Source organism: Neodiprion virginianus, chromosome 4 (assembly GCF_021901495.1).
Source record: "Neodiprion virginianus isolate iyNeoVirg1 chromosome 4, iyNeoVirg1.1, whole genome shotgun sequence".
Taxonomy (NCBI): domain Eukaryota; kingdom Metazoa; phylum Arthropoda; class Insecta; order Hymenoptera; family Diprionidae; genus Neodiprion; species Neodiprion virginianus.
This window is the reverse complement of record NC_060880.1, coordinates 21885878-21900839: the sequence shown is the minus strand read 5'-3', so window position 1 is coordinate 21900839 and position 14962 is coordinate 21885878. Positions and strand designations below refer to the sequence as shown.

At 39.3% G+C, this 14962-nt stretch overlaps 1 protein-coding gene across 3 annotated transcripts in view; it reads left to right on the top strand.

Annotated features, from left to right (window-relative positions):
• LOC124304141 (rhotekin-like) overlaps positions 1-14962 on the top strand; it is a 74554-nt gene that overhangs the window by 36047 nt on the left and 23545 nt on the right. Inside the window, exon 1 of one of the 3 annotated variants that reach the window (XM_046762216.1) lies at positions 6458-7688. The exons of the other annotated variants lie outside the window; for them this stretch is intronic. Coding sequence (XP_046618172.1) covers positions 7491-7688 — 198 coding nt within the window. The 5' untranslated portion in view covers positions 6458-7490. Of the gene's footprint in view, positions 1-6457; positions 7689-14962 lie in introns of those variants that run through there. 3 annotated transcript variants of the gene reach the window in all.

Sequence of the window (14962 nt, the reverse complement as noted above, 5' to 3'; positions counted from 1 at the left end):
AACAAATTATTACACACTCGTCCACACCCTTGACATTTTCAACAATGTTCGTGCAGGTTCTACAATCCACTTATTTTTCCTCACCGTGGAACTTATTTTCATGAATTCACTGCACCGAAAAATCACTTCTCTGTACGCTGATTGAAGTTGTTTAAAATTTTGGGTAATGATAGCTTTTGCTATTGCGTTTGTAGGGTGGCTCGCGAATATTCGACAAACATTTATGTGTGAATACGGGAACATGGCCTCAAAGTTTGGAGTGAGAATCTGTTTTTCTACATTTTTTAAAACCCTTTTGGGCCAACACACAATTACGAATTCCAACGGTATCATTTCCCAAAGTTTTACAGCGATTTCGCTACCCTGAAAAAATTAAAATATGCTCACTTCCTCGGCACTTCGAGTCCCTCAACTCGGCTTGGAATTGAATATCGGGATCTCTTTAAACGAAGAAGAAGCTCCACGACATCGAATACTTGACTAATCTTTACTCTATCGCTGATAAGACATTCGACGTAGATAATGAATTAGTCGTCCTGCAATCGTCAACCGTACACCAATATCTGCGTGTCTACAGAGACTATCCCATGTTATACTCCTCGTACTCTTGTGAATGAGAGTCAGAGTGTGCAGCGAATCATTCTGATTCATTGCGCTGCGTAACTCGATGGAGATTTTTTAATTGCTCACACGCTGTCCTCGGGTAACACGAGTGATGTTGGGGTAGGCAAGGGCGGAACAACCAATTATCACGGGCCCTTTTCAGACCACGTTCGATGCGGGGGGATTCTTCTCATGCGCGATGATGTGTCGACGGTGCTGCAGTTTTCCAAAATTTCCAGTGTTAGAAATGCGGTGTTGAATGTAACACTGAAAATATCCCATAAAAGTTCACACTGTTTTAGGGTTGATCCAAAGACCACTTGGTGTCAACAATCGAATGATTTACACCGATGATGTTTAATTTTACACTAATCGATGTGGACGTTTATTGACACCGTGAATTTTCTAACAGTCTCGGTTTGTTGTCCAGACAATTCGTGGAAATCTGATCAGAGTAAAGTAAGCTCAAAAATATTAAAATCGAATCAGAATTGCCAAAGTTTACGTTTTATAAAGTGTTAAAACCTTTTCTCAAAATGTCGATATCTCAGCTTGTGCTATTCGAATTTGCTCATATTGATTTCCGTCACGCGTAGTCTAGGAATGTTGTTTCATTCTTGTTAAATGATTATGCAATACGAGTATAAATGAATATGAGGAAAATAAATGAACGAAGTGGCGACTGGTCGAGGTCCAGATCAGCTATTCGCTGTGTACTTACGACTGGTGGAACTGTAATGCTACGTAAAGACACAAACACACGTATAATTAACTTCGCAATCCAGGTCGGTGAATACCGAGTGCTGTATAATAGGATATAAAAAACCACGATGAGCCAAAAAGAGGAGTACGTATCGAGGATAAAGAAGGAATTAAAAGGTAGAAAAAGGAACCGACGATCAGCTTATTTAGCCGATGCCTGGGTTGGCTGGCTATTCGTAATTAGAATCTTTCACCGCAACGACTCGCGCTGCAATTGCTTTTTTATAGATGAACGTTGGACGCGTGCGTTTGTGTACGTGACAATGCGCCTCACACAGTCGGCATGCAGGCTGATCGTTAATTCTTTCGGTAAGCATTTAAGCAAGTCTTAACGGTAACCACAGAACCACTCTTCCTCCGTATTCGCCACCTAGGCTTCTACTTATATATACACAATATACACATGCTGTAAATCTCCGCCTCTTTTCAACTAAGGTCCTGCAAGTTTATTTCGGAAACAGACCTGCAGACGAACGCATCTATTTATTTGGCTTACAGTCACTTTTAATTTAACAATACATCGACCTGAATTAATCATATTCATGTCAAAAAATATATTGACGTGTGTAACATTGCAGGTGGGAAATTAAAAAAAGATGTAATATATTTGTTCCCTTGCGTTTCAAGTGAAAATATAAACTTCACCTTGACAAAGTATAACTTAAACGTGCGCAAATTCGTTGAAAGGAAAGTCCATTTTTACATATATTTGAATCTATAATTTGACGTACTCCTCAAGATGTTTTTCTAAAAAAAAAAAAAAAAACCCGCCAAGTATCACTCGCTAATTTTATTATTTTTTTTTTCTGGATTTTCAATTCCATTACGTAGCAGTTGCCAACCCTTCGCTAGCAATCACGCAGTGACAGCAAACTTATAGTTGGGCGTCGAAAGCTGCATAGACAATTACGCACTGCTTATATCTCGCTTGGGAAGATACATTAAGTTTCAATCATGCTTTTATTTTAAATTAACGGACATGTGCTTGGAAATAATACGTGAGTTGAATCATTTTTGATAAAGGATTGCATAAAGCGATTGAATGCATACATTTTTGATAAAAGAAGTTATTTTTGTGGCCAATGACCGAATTTAATATACTTGGCGAAAGGTTTTGCACCAGAGATGCTGTTTGAGGGGATGCATCGTGATACCATTGGTTCAGTTTTCTCCCCTCTGGCAGTAGCGCACATGGCTTGACGTATTTCAGAAGTCTGGTATGGCGTCGATACGATACATTCGCCCTGCTCTTGCTCCTATCCCACAGCAGTTGCAAGCTGGCTGGTCGGGGGTTGAATCTCGTGAGGTCACATCCCGTTGCTCGTAGTTCCCCGCGGCACGAACATCCTGTTTCACTACGCTTCCTGCATGCGGATGTGCTACAAGGGACGCCGTCTAAGGGGTGTCAGCGTCCACTTTCGGACGCTTAGACCACAGCAAAGGGATGTTGTGAATTTGATACTCTCCGATGCGCCGAACACTTCGCAACTTTCGATAGAGCTGTTGAGTTTGGAAATAATACTTCAATTTTACCCCCACTTGAAAGATTTGCTGCGAAAATCAAGCGAATTATCATCCCGGAAGGATATTTATTAAGTCCAATTTTGATGGTTTGCTTTTGAAATTCGAAATTTTTTCAATCATAGTGGGACCGTCACAAAGAATTTTAAAGACTTCCTCCAAGTAATAATCGTCGTAACAACCTTGCTGTTGCGACGTGATTGCAAAATGTGTTTGGGTATACCCCGTACATAGGTTTCAAGTACAAGATTCTGGACGTGCGCGTAAGCAAAGTATAAATTCGATGTTATATCACTCTGAACGCTTTGGCACGATATGTAACTATATACGTTTACATTGTTCCTCAGCTACCTATCATATGCACGGACGAAGGCACTTGGGTTCGATTTTAAGAACCGGACGTTGTTACGAACGCCACGTGCTCCGTGCACGAACTCGACGCACGTATCAAATTCCATCCTTCGAACGATCCGAGGTCTTGACGATTTTTAATTGTGAGGTAGGTGCGTTTATTCGCATCTATGCGACATGCCCAACATACGTACCTAAAATAATCTTCCAATTTCGCAAGTTCGCTACGTTCTACACAGTTTTTATGATGGACGTGAGCCACGTTTTCTGCATTACCCAAATTCCATCATTTGATCAATATTTATTACGTCATTAATCACTGATCGTAAATATGACTCAGTGGAAATATTCTTATGTCTTTGAATGGTCATTGATTTTCTGTGGTTATGAGTGCACCACTGATTTTTTCGTGATATTTACTGATATCAGCCAGTTTCCTCTGGTTCATATTTAAAAAGTGAAGCTTCCGTAGTCTGTGTCCTGTTATTTTAAAACTTGTCGTATGCTTGGTAAAATACGATAGCGCTGAAACGTTCCTCTGACTCAAACATCACTGCAGATATAATTGCAAGTCTGATAGTAATTATGTGGACTTTAATGAGTAAAAAAAAAAAATACGCGTTCACAAGTACATCGTACAATAATGAACTGTACATGATATTGTCTGATGGTTATATCTAATCACTTCCCCCGATATTGTCATTTCTATTATTAATTCAGTCTCGCTTCCTGTCAGTAGAATATATTGTTTTCTCCAATCGGAATTTCTATTCCAGTTGCAATGAAACTTCAAAAGAATTCATTACTTCCGAAGTCTCGATGAAGATAATTTCATCGGCTAATACGAAAATTAGTCTTTCATTTAGATTCTATGGGGGCCATAGCAGAGCCCGGATATTATTCTAATCAATACATTTTTTAAATATCAAAAAGATGTAAATAATGCGTGTTGATCTAATTACTTATTTTAAAAAATTCAATGAAACCTATGCTTGAGAAAAACAACATTTAGTGTAATTGAAAAGAACTGTTTTTTGCATTTTGCCGAAACAAACACAACGGTTTTCACTTAGAACACATTTTCCCTTCATATTGAACGAAGGGGTTTGAAAATGTATTTCATTACATCAAATAATTGCTTTTTATGAGTGTGACCAACTTTGTGTTATCGGATTCCATCTCGAAATATTAAAACTTGTAAGTGATTGAGGTTATATTGAAGCATAAGATTAGAGCTTTATTAGTAAACCGAATAAGAAAAGGTAAGAACACCAAATAGATTAACGCGACGTGAAATTGACAGTTGAACCGTAATGTTGTTAATGATCCAAGAAGATGAACTGATACCGACAAGGAGAGTATCGGACCTCCGGATTACAGATTCTAATGAAACTTCTAGAAATGTCCGGTATACAATATAGTATTCTCAGTCCATCACGTACACATTTTTATTATCATCCCACTAAAAATCTATTTGTACAGATACTCTGCACAGTCGTGACTCTCGCTGTTTAGCAAACCGCGTGTTTGAAAAACTTTTGCGTGTTAGTTACGGTATAATTAGTATCTGCGATAAATTTATTTACGTAATCACTACATTATCGTAAGCTGAATTCAGACAAACGTTTACTCATAAGTAGCGTAGCCATTGTATTTTTTCTAAACGAACCCGCAAAGCATAATCTATACAAATTGTCAAAAAGGTGTAACCTCATTCGATTCGAAATGCCTGTTACTACGTTATTATCCGTCATTCACGCAGCCGCGTTGTCACTACTTCGAAGCATATCAACCAAAGTTCTACCTATTCGTCCGTTGTTCACGTCGACCTGCGTCACGCGCATATATGCTATACATAAAACATGAACCATTGACTACACCAAGAACAAATCGTACGATTCATCGTACACCTTCAATGCCTTTTCCACGGATCATATACCTACAGCTACACCCTGTCTTATAGTTATGCAACAAGCACTGGGTTCGCTTCGCGAAGGAAACCATTATGGGAAGATCCCCGGCTCTGCGGCAGGTTTCGAGATTCATCCGTTCGTCATTGTGCCGTTCAACAACAGAAAATCTAGCAGTGACTGGCAGCCGGTTTATACCTGAGATCCTCTCTGCCTGCCCCTACGAACTTCCTCCGTCGTTCTTCCTCTTCAACGTGTCTTCGAACCCCGCGAAACAAACGAGGTGTGAACGTTTGAATCCACAACGTCGAAAGTTTGTTTGGAACTGCGGAAAGGATCAACGAGATGAAAATAATTGATACGATCTATTACGTGTACCGTGTACAATTGTACACTTGGAGACAATGAATCTGAGACGGCTAATTTTTTGCACTAGACAATTATGTTGGCAACACTGAGAAACCAACAGCGCCACAGTCGGCCGAGCGCGAAACAAACTCTATCTCAATAAACACGACATAACCCATCACCGTCCATCTAACCTCCTAACTGGATTGACAGGTCAACAAGTCATTATCCCCGCGGTATATTAAGATTAGATTCATGCATAACCACCGGTCATTGGCTATGTTACGTTTATTCAGATTGAGTTTGTTCCGCGTTCAACCGACTATGGCTCGATAGGTTTCCCTGTGTTCCCAACATAACTGTCTAATGTAAAAAGTTAACCCTCTCAGATTCATTGTCCCCAAAGTGTACAATAAACACATATCCGAATGCCCAACCCGAGAAAACCTACGAGAATATTCTGTAGGGTAGATACAAATCGGTTGACAACCACTGCCGTGCTCATCGGCCGGCCGGCTGGTCCCTTTGTGGACGCACGTGCGTGTCCCCTTCCTCTTTCCTTATTTTTTTCCTTCACTCTCTCCCTTGTTCTCCCCATTCCCTCCCCCCCCCCCCTCCCTCATTCTCGTCTCCTCTCGTTGATTTGCCTTCCTCCCCACCCGTGGATCTCTCTCTCTCTCTCGCTCTCTCGCTCTCTCGTCGGACTCCCTGACGGCAGTCAGGCGTCATTGAGACACAGAACTGGCAGTGTACAAGAACGGCGTGAACGGTGCTGTGTACCAGTGATGCTGCCGAGGCAAAACAAATTCGGGGTTTCGTCGAGGACTAATTAATCGGCTATGCAAGAGTAAAGAAAATTCGGTGCTAAATTTGAGTGCGATACGTGTAAAATTTTCTACAAACAATTCCTCGTTTAGTTTATTTTGTTTGTTTGTTTGTTTTTTTTTTTTTTGTTTTTCATTTGAAACGTCGGTTCGATCGGTTGCTTCGCTTCTCTACTGCGAAAAGGAAATTTTTGTAACGAATTAACAACCCCGAGGCAAGAAGCGGGGATACGAGAGTCGTTACCGCGTCTAATTGGGCGTCGCGGAGGAAACTGAGGATTTAAATATCGAAGAACAACAATATCGGCAGCCAGGCTGGCGCGACTAGGGATTTCCTGAACGCGAGCCAACCTGCGTTTCGTCCCCCCTTTCAGCCAATCTCCCGTAGTCGTGGTGAACCACGCGATGTTGAATATCCCTCCCCGTAGTAAGGATGGTTTATAAATAAATCTACGTCTTGTTGTGGAGGCTGAACGCGTTCGCTGGCTCCCCTGCCTTTGTTGCCACTCAGTGACTCGCCTTCTCCTCATTCTCCACCCCCCCTCTTGCCACCCTTCGCACTTGCAATCGGCTCGGATCGCCCCTTAGGAGAAAAAAATCTCCGTTTCGAACGGTGCAAAACTTGGACAATTGCGATTCCGATGTCACTGATGTTGGCGTAAAGTGTGAATTGAATTAAAAAAAAAAAAAAGAACTTCAAGCAGTCCGATAAACTGTAATATTAATAGTAGTGATTGTTGAAAAGCTAAACGTTTGCGATTTGTCGAATAGAGGAAGAAATCGAGACGTTGCCCACCTCGTACACCTGTGCTGATGTGAGTGTGTAGATTATATGTATTGACGGAATCTTGTTTGTCGGTTTAAATGGAAATAAGGTTACGTCATCGCTTTGATGTAGCCTCGCGCTTATCGCATTGTCACTTCATCTAGTTAACTGTGTTTTAAGAACAAGGAAAAAAGAGAACGTTCCGAACAGTGTCTTGTTATCACATCAGTGTGGTGAACGAATTCAAATTGCACAGTTCACTTATACCTGACCGTCGTTTCTTTTTTTTTTTTCTTCAAATTATTTTTTTTTTTCTGTGCGGAACTTGGATCAAGTTTATTGTGATCGTGTCGATTGTTTCGATTCGGTGTTTTTGTGATTCTTGATCGAATATCGGTAAGTGATATGGACTCGTGCTTTCCACCTTTGGCCGCGCTGAGCCTGCGGGATCCAAAGAAAACTGGGGGGCAAACCTTGGCCAAGAATCGTCACAGCAGTGGCGATAATACTGCGAAGACGCCGGTTCCCGGAAGTCCGGGAAAGATCGAAATCCTTCAAGATCTGGACCTCTACTATATACGGCAAATTGCTCACAACCTCAAGGTAGACCCATACGTACAAGCATGCTGTAGTAGACGCGGAAATTCACTAACCGCAGTGATCCTCGGTAGCGAAGTCACGCCTTTGTTGTTTAACCTCCACAGGATGCTTCGTAATAACCATTTCAACTATCCCAGAAGGTTTCGTTGTTTGGTAATTTCTTTTTTTTTTTAACGAAGATAACGAGTCCTAATTTTCCTCGATATATCACTTTTTCTATCCTCTGCCACCCCCGACTCCTTTTAGGGTCGACAACGTCACGGATACTCACAAACCACTCTGGAGTTGCTGAAAGAACACTCAACAAGATTTTCAATGTTTACGCTTTGTGTGACTGCGTTTAATAACGATTGTGCGAACTGAATTTCAGCCAGGACATGAGAACCAATGTTCCTGATCTGGAGTTCTGAATTTTCTGCTACCTATTTTGTTTTTTTCTCTGCTAACTACCAATTTATTTAAATTCTTGCTATTTTTCGGGTAGGTTAGCAAATCACCAACGATTATACCGGTGAAGTATAATATGTATAGTTTAATTGTTATATTAATCTTTTGAATTCGAAAGATTGTCTGTAATTGTTTTTAAGGAGATATAGGACCTCCGTCTGATATGCCAATCGCATTTTATTAAAAAAAAAAAATTTCCGGGTCATAAACTATCGTCAAACTTTGCGAAATGATAGCGATTATGGTTGCGTCTGTGGGTTGACTGACAAAAGTTCGAAAAATTGATGATAAGATATAGAAAGTTTGTGATTTAGTTACACTAGCGTACCCTAAATCGAGTGGAAACTGTAGCAGCAAATACTTCGGTGTTTCCATCAATTTTCCGAATTTTTCTTCGTCAACACACAAAAATCGAATTTTTCATCAAAATATTGCTGTTTTGAGTCATATATGAAAATGTCGATAAAAAAAGACCTGGAACCAATTTCGAAAAACCGCAAGGGTCGTTGACATCAAATCTTACCAAGCTCACTCAAATATCAAAGGCAACAAAACCGTATTGTTAATACTGTCTGAGAGCCGACAGGTGACGCGGGGGGGGGGGGGGGGGGGATTTCTACCCCACTTCCTCGCTTTTCGCCCCTTTTTCGGACTGATGGGATTAGGTTCATTGCTTCGCGTATTCTACATCTCGACGTTTCGAGCACTAAAATCTGCCGCACCGATCTTCAGAAGTTGTCGGTCCATTGATCCTTTCCGTATCAATAGCAGCTATTCAAAGTCAACTAGATATTGAAGTGCGGAAGAATCATGACCTGCCCCACGGCATACTTCGACAAAAAAAATTACTTTCAATTTCTTTGCAACTCGTGCGCAGTGTGTATCGAAAAGATTTCTCACTGGCACAATTTTATTGTGTACTTATTCCAACAACAGACAGTTGCAAATTCATTTTTCAACAATTATTGTAATCAGCTAAATTACGAAGAGAGTAAAGATAAAAAAAGGGAATGACCTACCAATTTAATTTAAAGTATAATTATCAAATCCAATAAACAATTCGAAAAGGTCAATAACCTTACTTTGTTAATCGCCGTATTAAAATACAAACCAACGATGATCATTGTTCATGTACATATTTTTATACCTTGATCTTTATTTTAGGTTATAAATATTTCGAACGTTTGGAAATTATATTCAAGATGTACGTGATTTTTTGTGCGGTATCTTTCAAACTTTGAACTCAATCTACGCGTCTCGATCAAAAAATCGTCAATTAAAACATAAATTATGCGCTTTCGCTGATTTGGAGAATTATTATGTTTGAATATTAGAACTAAGAATAGTATTGCTATAAATATATCCGATCCAGTTTAGTAACCCTGACCGTGCGCTTTACGTCATGAGCCATAGAAAAAGTCGGAGAGAAATAAATTATCGGTTGATTTATTTATTTATTAATTTATTCTTGTTATTTTGCGAACTTTTACCTGAAGTTCCGCTCTGCGCCGTAGTTCTTATTTTAAGCGTCCCGTAAGCTATAGTCGTAACTCGTAACTTGTCGCCTCTCTTAACCAGTTCACAATCGGCTCGAGGTTACTGGCTCTTGGTCATTCAGATACGATATGTTCGATGTAAATCGCGTACACCGAAGAATTGTTTATTTATCTCGAGGTCTTTCTCGTTTCTCAACTGCAAGATGTAGTAGTATATGTTATCGAACGGTAACTTGGCGTATTGTTCTTACAATAAAGCAACCTGATGCCATTACCCTACGTAAAGGGCAACGCGTTATATGTAGCAGTGATACTAAAAGTATCCCCAACGCTGCTCGGATGGAAAAAATAATCTTAGTTACTTATACCTAACGGCATATCGATTCCACTGGTGCCTACGACCATTAGCCCGCATCTATTAATCTACTCTCAACGGTTTCAATTTTCTCTGCAGGATGGCGATGATGCGCTGGCCATTACGGCTTTACACCAATAAACATCACATTTTAAACTTTTTACATTATTTCCGATGTGTTTTAGCCCGAGTACTTGAGTTTCGGATTCGTATTGTACTAATGGCATCGTAGAATATCCAAAAATTTATCGAATTTTATCGCAGAAAATTATCGCAGTCTGTGTGTATTAAATACAGCGAAGAATTATATCTGGAACACACCTGATAAGCTGAAGCCTGTTTCTTTATTGTTAAATCACAAAGTCGTAAATCCTAAAAAAAATTTTTAGGGCGCTGCGTGTAGATTCGTAAATCAGAAAAGGCGTAAAAATCAAATGAATGTTTGAGGAGGTAAACAAAGTTTGTGATAGTAATTCTTATCCGCGCTATCTTAACGCACCTTACATTTTGTGTTATATCCTAAAGTGTCGATCGATCAAGCGTGTTTGATTTAAAATTTTCACTGATCTAAGAATAAACGCATATGGGTCAGTGCAATATTTCGCCTTGAGGTCGTCACGTCGTGTTTCCGGACCGCTTACCAAACTTCGTACATCCTGGAAGGATTTATTATCGGATCTTGGAAGTACGAACAACTTGCGGTTTCGGTACAAGGCATGGTGGAATTTTTCTGTACGCTCAATGGATCGGCACTTTAGGTAAATCAACTTCCAGCCATGTGTGAAATCGATTTCCGAATTCGATTCGTTTCAAAATCCCTGCGACTTACGCATATCTGTAAAAACGATTTTTCAATCAAATAACAGCGAAAACACTATTGTACATTCATTCCTGTATTATAGTTTGATTAATGTGTATTTATGTAGTGCCCCCATTAGGCGTGCGCAGGCAAGGCCTTGAAACGTTTGAACAAAGTCAATATTTAGTGTTAGAGACGGTCGACAGACGCGCGTTGCCGTCGATGTAGGACGATTTTGAATACGATATTGCGGTACGAGATGTCGAATCACGTTGATGAAGTTTAATGTGATACCGATTGTGCGTTATAAATTTTTACTCGTACGGTGATCGAACCTACATGCATAGTCCAAGATGGAAAAGTGACATTGTCTCAAATTAAGTCCATGATTTACAATATCGAATGTAAATATCGATAAAAACTATCCGGTATTCCGGATCTTTGAATACTAGATCTCGGTTACGAAAAAACAGCGAAGTTCTCAGCATCAAAAAGTATATTAAATGAGGCTCAAAAAAGAAATGCTGACCCAATCGATTCATCATACATTTTCTGTGTTCAAAAGCTCCGCGTTCAACAGACTCTCAGGCAGGTGGAGTTTTCTTCTTGTAATATCTGCACTTGACTTGCAGGAGAGGCTAATGGATTTCCTGTATGCATAAGCATACTTAGGTGGTCTCTTTCCCCTGCACAAGAGACAGAATGATCGAAATCTCATCTCAATCAATACGTTCGCTAACTTGTTCTGTAGGTTCATTAGCCATCGATCGAAAAATCGCGTAACGTACTCGATCAAGAAATTGAAAATAATATTTATGCCAAGTTGGCAGAAATCATTTGAATTCTCTTGCATTAGTTTTGCATATTCACTTGACGTTTTTCCTGCCACCTTGTGTTCGCTTCAAAAAATGGTAGGTAAGGAAAAGGAGTTCTTTACGATTGTTGATTTGGATTGGAACGAGTCCTCGATGATTGTTATCCTCAGGTTTTGCGATCGAATGGAAACTTGCTACAGTTTGCCGTATCAACATAGATCGGTCTCTAAACTTGATCTTCCTCCACAGTCTGGTGAACCGTAGCACCTTCCTCGCTAACATCTTAACTCCATCATTCAAGTGTAGAGTAAAACTAAGAATAATAATAATAATAAATAGAAATAAACTATAAGAAGAACTTTGAAAATTGAATTTGAGAACATGATTGCTGCTGAAAATATCCCACATCTTGACAATTATTGTGGGAATAGCAATACGTAGCTCGGGATTCGTTCGATGAGTATCCGCGACTTCTAAAAATGAAAAAAATCGGGCCCAGCGATGACCGATGGCTATTCAGCCTGCCCTGGATGTGCGAACCGGTGTTTGTGTCAGGTAGAATCCAGACTGACATCATCGTCGTTTATTGTTACGAACACACCCAATTATGAGTCAACGTTTTAGTTGTCCGTCGACGCCGGTGTATAATTCTTAAAACTCATTTCGAGTGCAGGATTGCCGCTACTGCCGATCTTCACATGCCGATGTTACTTCTCTATTGGTCTTCGTTTTGGAACTTTGGGTCTCCAAATGTCGATGACGTAAATGGCTCTTAATTCTATTGACGCATTAGCAAAGGATCATAGTTTTAGTGAATATACGCATCGAAACAACAAGTGCGTTTGATTGTTAATGTGAGTGTTTACTTTTCACCACTTTAGTGACGAAAAAAAGGATTTTCCTTGAGCGTAAAGTTTTTAAGTATATTAACTTGAAATTAAAGTACGGAGTCGTATCGAAATATCGATTCGCTTGGCTGGAATCGAACTAACGAACTGTCCGTTAGATTAACTGAATTATCTCGAAAACGGCTGTAGATCATTTATAATTTTCAGGGTGTGCACTCTGTCACTTAAATGCAAGATTAAAACTTTGCACTTTAGCTTGATCTGACTTCTTGTTATTTATACAGCGGTAAATAATTTTTAACAAACAAATAATGAAAAGTTGCGGGCAATCATGTTTGCTACCTAAATTGACTCCAAAATCGTGAGACCTTTCTTCTTTAATATCGTTGCATAATGGTCAGCTGCTGGAGTGGATAACTTACAATTAGACGGGTAAACAATCGTACTTACCTGCGCTAAAACAATTTAGTGCAATTTGAAAAATTTCAATTTGGTGTAAAAATTTATTTTGTTTGGGTCACTCTGCCCGCCCTCAAATCCGACACTGTTAGTCACAAAGTAAAAATATACGAGTTACGGGAAATCTTGTTTTGTTATTGAGAGTGGTGACGAATCTGACGTTCTGCATTGCAAATTCGAGGCGCGGAAAATGACGTATAAGTTTTGCAATTGTTGCCAGACTTTCGACAGCACGCAGTCTATTAATCTATCCAAATGACGATCGGAAATAGATTACTAAATTAAGAAACAAAAGTGCAATATTTAATGTATTCGATCTCAGACTCGAACCCAAAACGTAAAACAATCTCAGGCTTTACCAACTTGCGTGTGTATGAGAAATAAATTTAATCCTTCAGATTCTATCAAAATTTGGTAATAAAAAAACGTACACTATTTAGTATTTTGATTTCGCCCTTCACGATAAGTTTTGCAAAATTCCAAAGAAACTTTGAAAGTTTACACAGACCTAATAAGAGTTCTCAACATCAAGTAAAAATTTGTGAAGTTGAAAGAAGTCACAAATATCGGAAACATTGCTCGGATCAAACTGTGCATTAATTTGTTTCGGTTGAAATTGAATTGCTTGTTGAGCTTATTATGGGAAGATAAGTGTGATAATTTTAATGCCTTGATGTACCGTCGTCCATTTCAGGCAAATGTTCTTTCTCGGTGTTTAATAAAAGTCGAGGAGCGAACGTCTGACGTCATATGTGTAGGGTTAGGTTGAGCATACAAACGTTAGCTGTTGAACCGTATCCCGTCATTTAACGTTTAATTAAACTTTGCCGGTCCTAAGCGTACATGCAAACAAGTGTGCGGAATATACGTCAGCTAGTTATACACTGTGAGATATAACCCCGTAGGATGAAATAGTGAAAAATATTTGCCTATGCGATATGCGATTCACGCTTTAAATTACAGGACCTAAGATTTGAACTATATTTTGAGCCTCGTTTGAAATATCTCAAATATTCTGTTCTCGAATTGTACATGCCGTCGAAAGATACCTAAAGCGACGTTTTTCTACCTCCAAACTCGATGTAGAAACGTAGCGACTTTTTTCAGCGAAAAACTTTGAATAACGAACGATTCAATGTTCCACGGAACGTTTACTACTACCGTACAAGTAAAAAGTCATGTTCCCGTTCGGAGACGTTCGGAAAGGATCACCTTGAAACCTTCGAGGTACCCGCTAAAATTCACCCACGCGTCGCCCCTTTCCAGTAAGCCATAGAGTACTTGAAAGTTGTGCATAAAGGATGAATGGGAAGAAAGAAAAAATTGTTTTCAGAATATCCAGCAATTTTATTTGCGGCTAATGATAGAGAACACGAATACTCGAAAACGAGTCAATAATTTGAGGGTACGTAGCCAGCGAGCAAATTGCTCAAATTCTTCAAATCTTAATTTATGTTAATTAAATTTTCTCAGATTCATGTCGTGCGGAATATATGTCACAAAAAATGCTGTTTCATTCGTCTTCAATATCATCAGCGCAAATAATGTTACTGGAGATTTTCGAACCATTTTCTTTTTTTTTTCCCCACTTTTCCTAACTTCTGATTCAGACTCCGTAAACTCCAAATTAGCCCCGCGAAGTTGGGCGGCTTATTTTTTTAATTGAAACATTTTCTCACGCAGCTTAATTGTTTGTACATTTTTTAGTTCACTCGTACTTTTCGAGTTACTCTTCGAAAAGAACAAAAGAACAAAAAAACACTACGGTATCATATTTCAGTTAACCGTGGCATTATTTCATTTGCCATAAAGTACACTGCCTACTAGCTACCAAGTGCCGAAAATTATCGTTTAACCAAAATGTAAATACGAGTTTCAACAGCCGGCACCGTTGATGCGATCTCTGTTTTTATTCCCCTATCAAATATATCTTGAAAACACATTTTTTTTTCCCTCAAATTCAGCCGCGTTTCGAAATTTTCCGCAGCTTTGTTTTTCACGTAGAATACGTTTATCTGACAACGAGTAATAATTTCTCGCAAATAGAATTGTCAAACG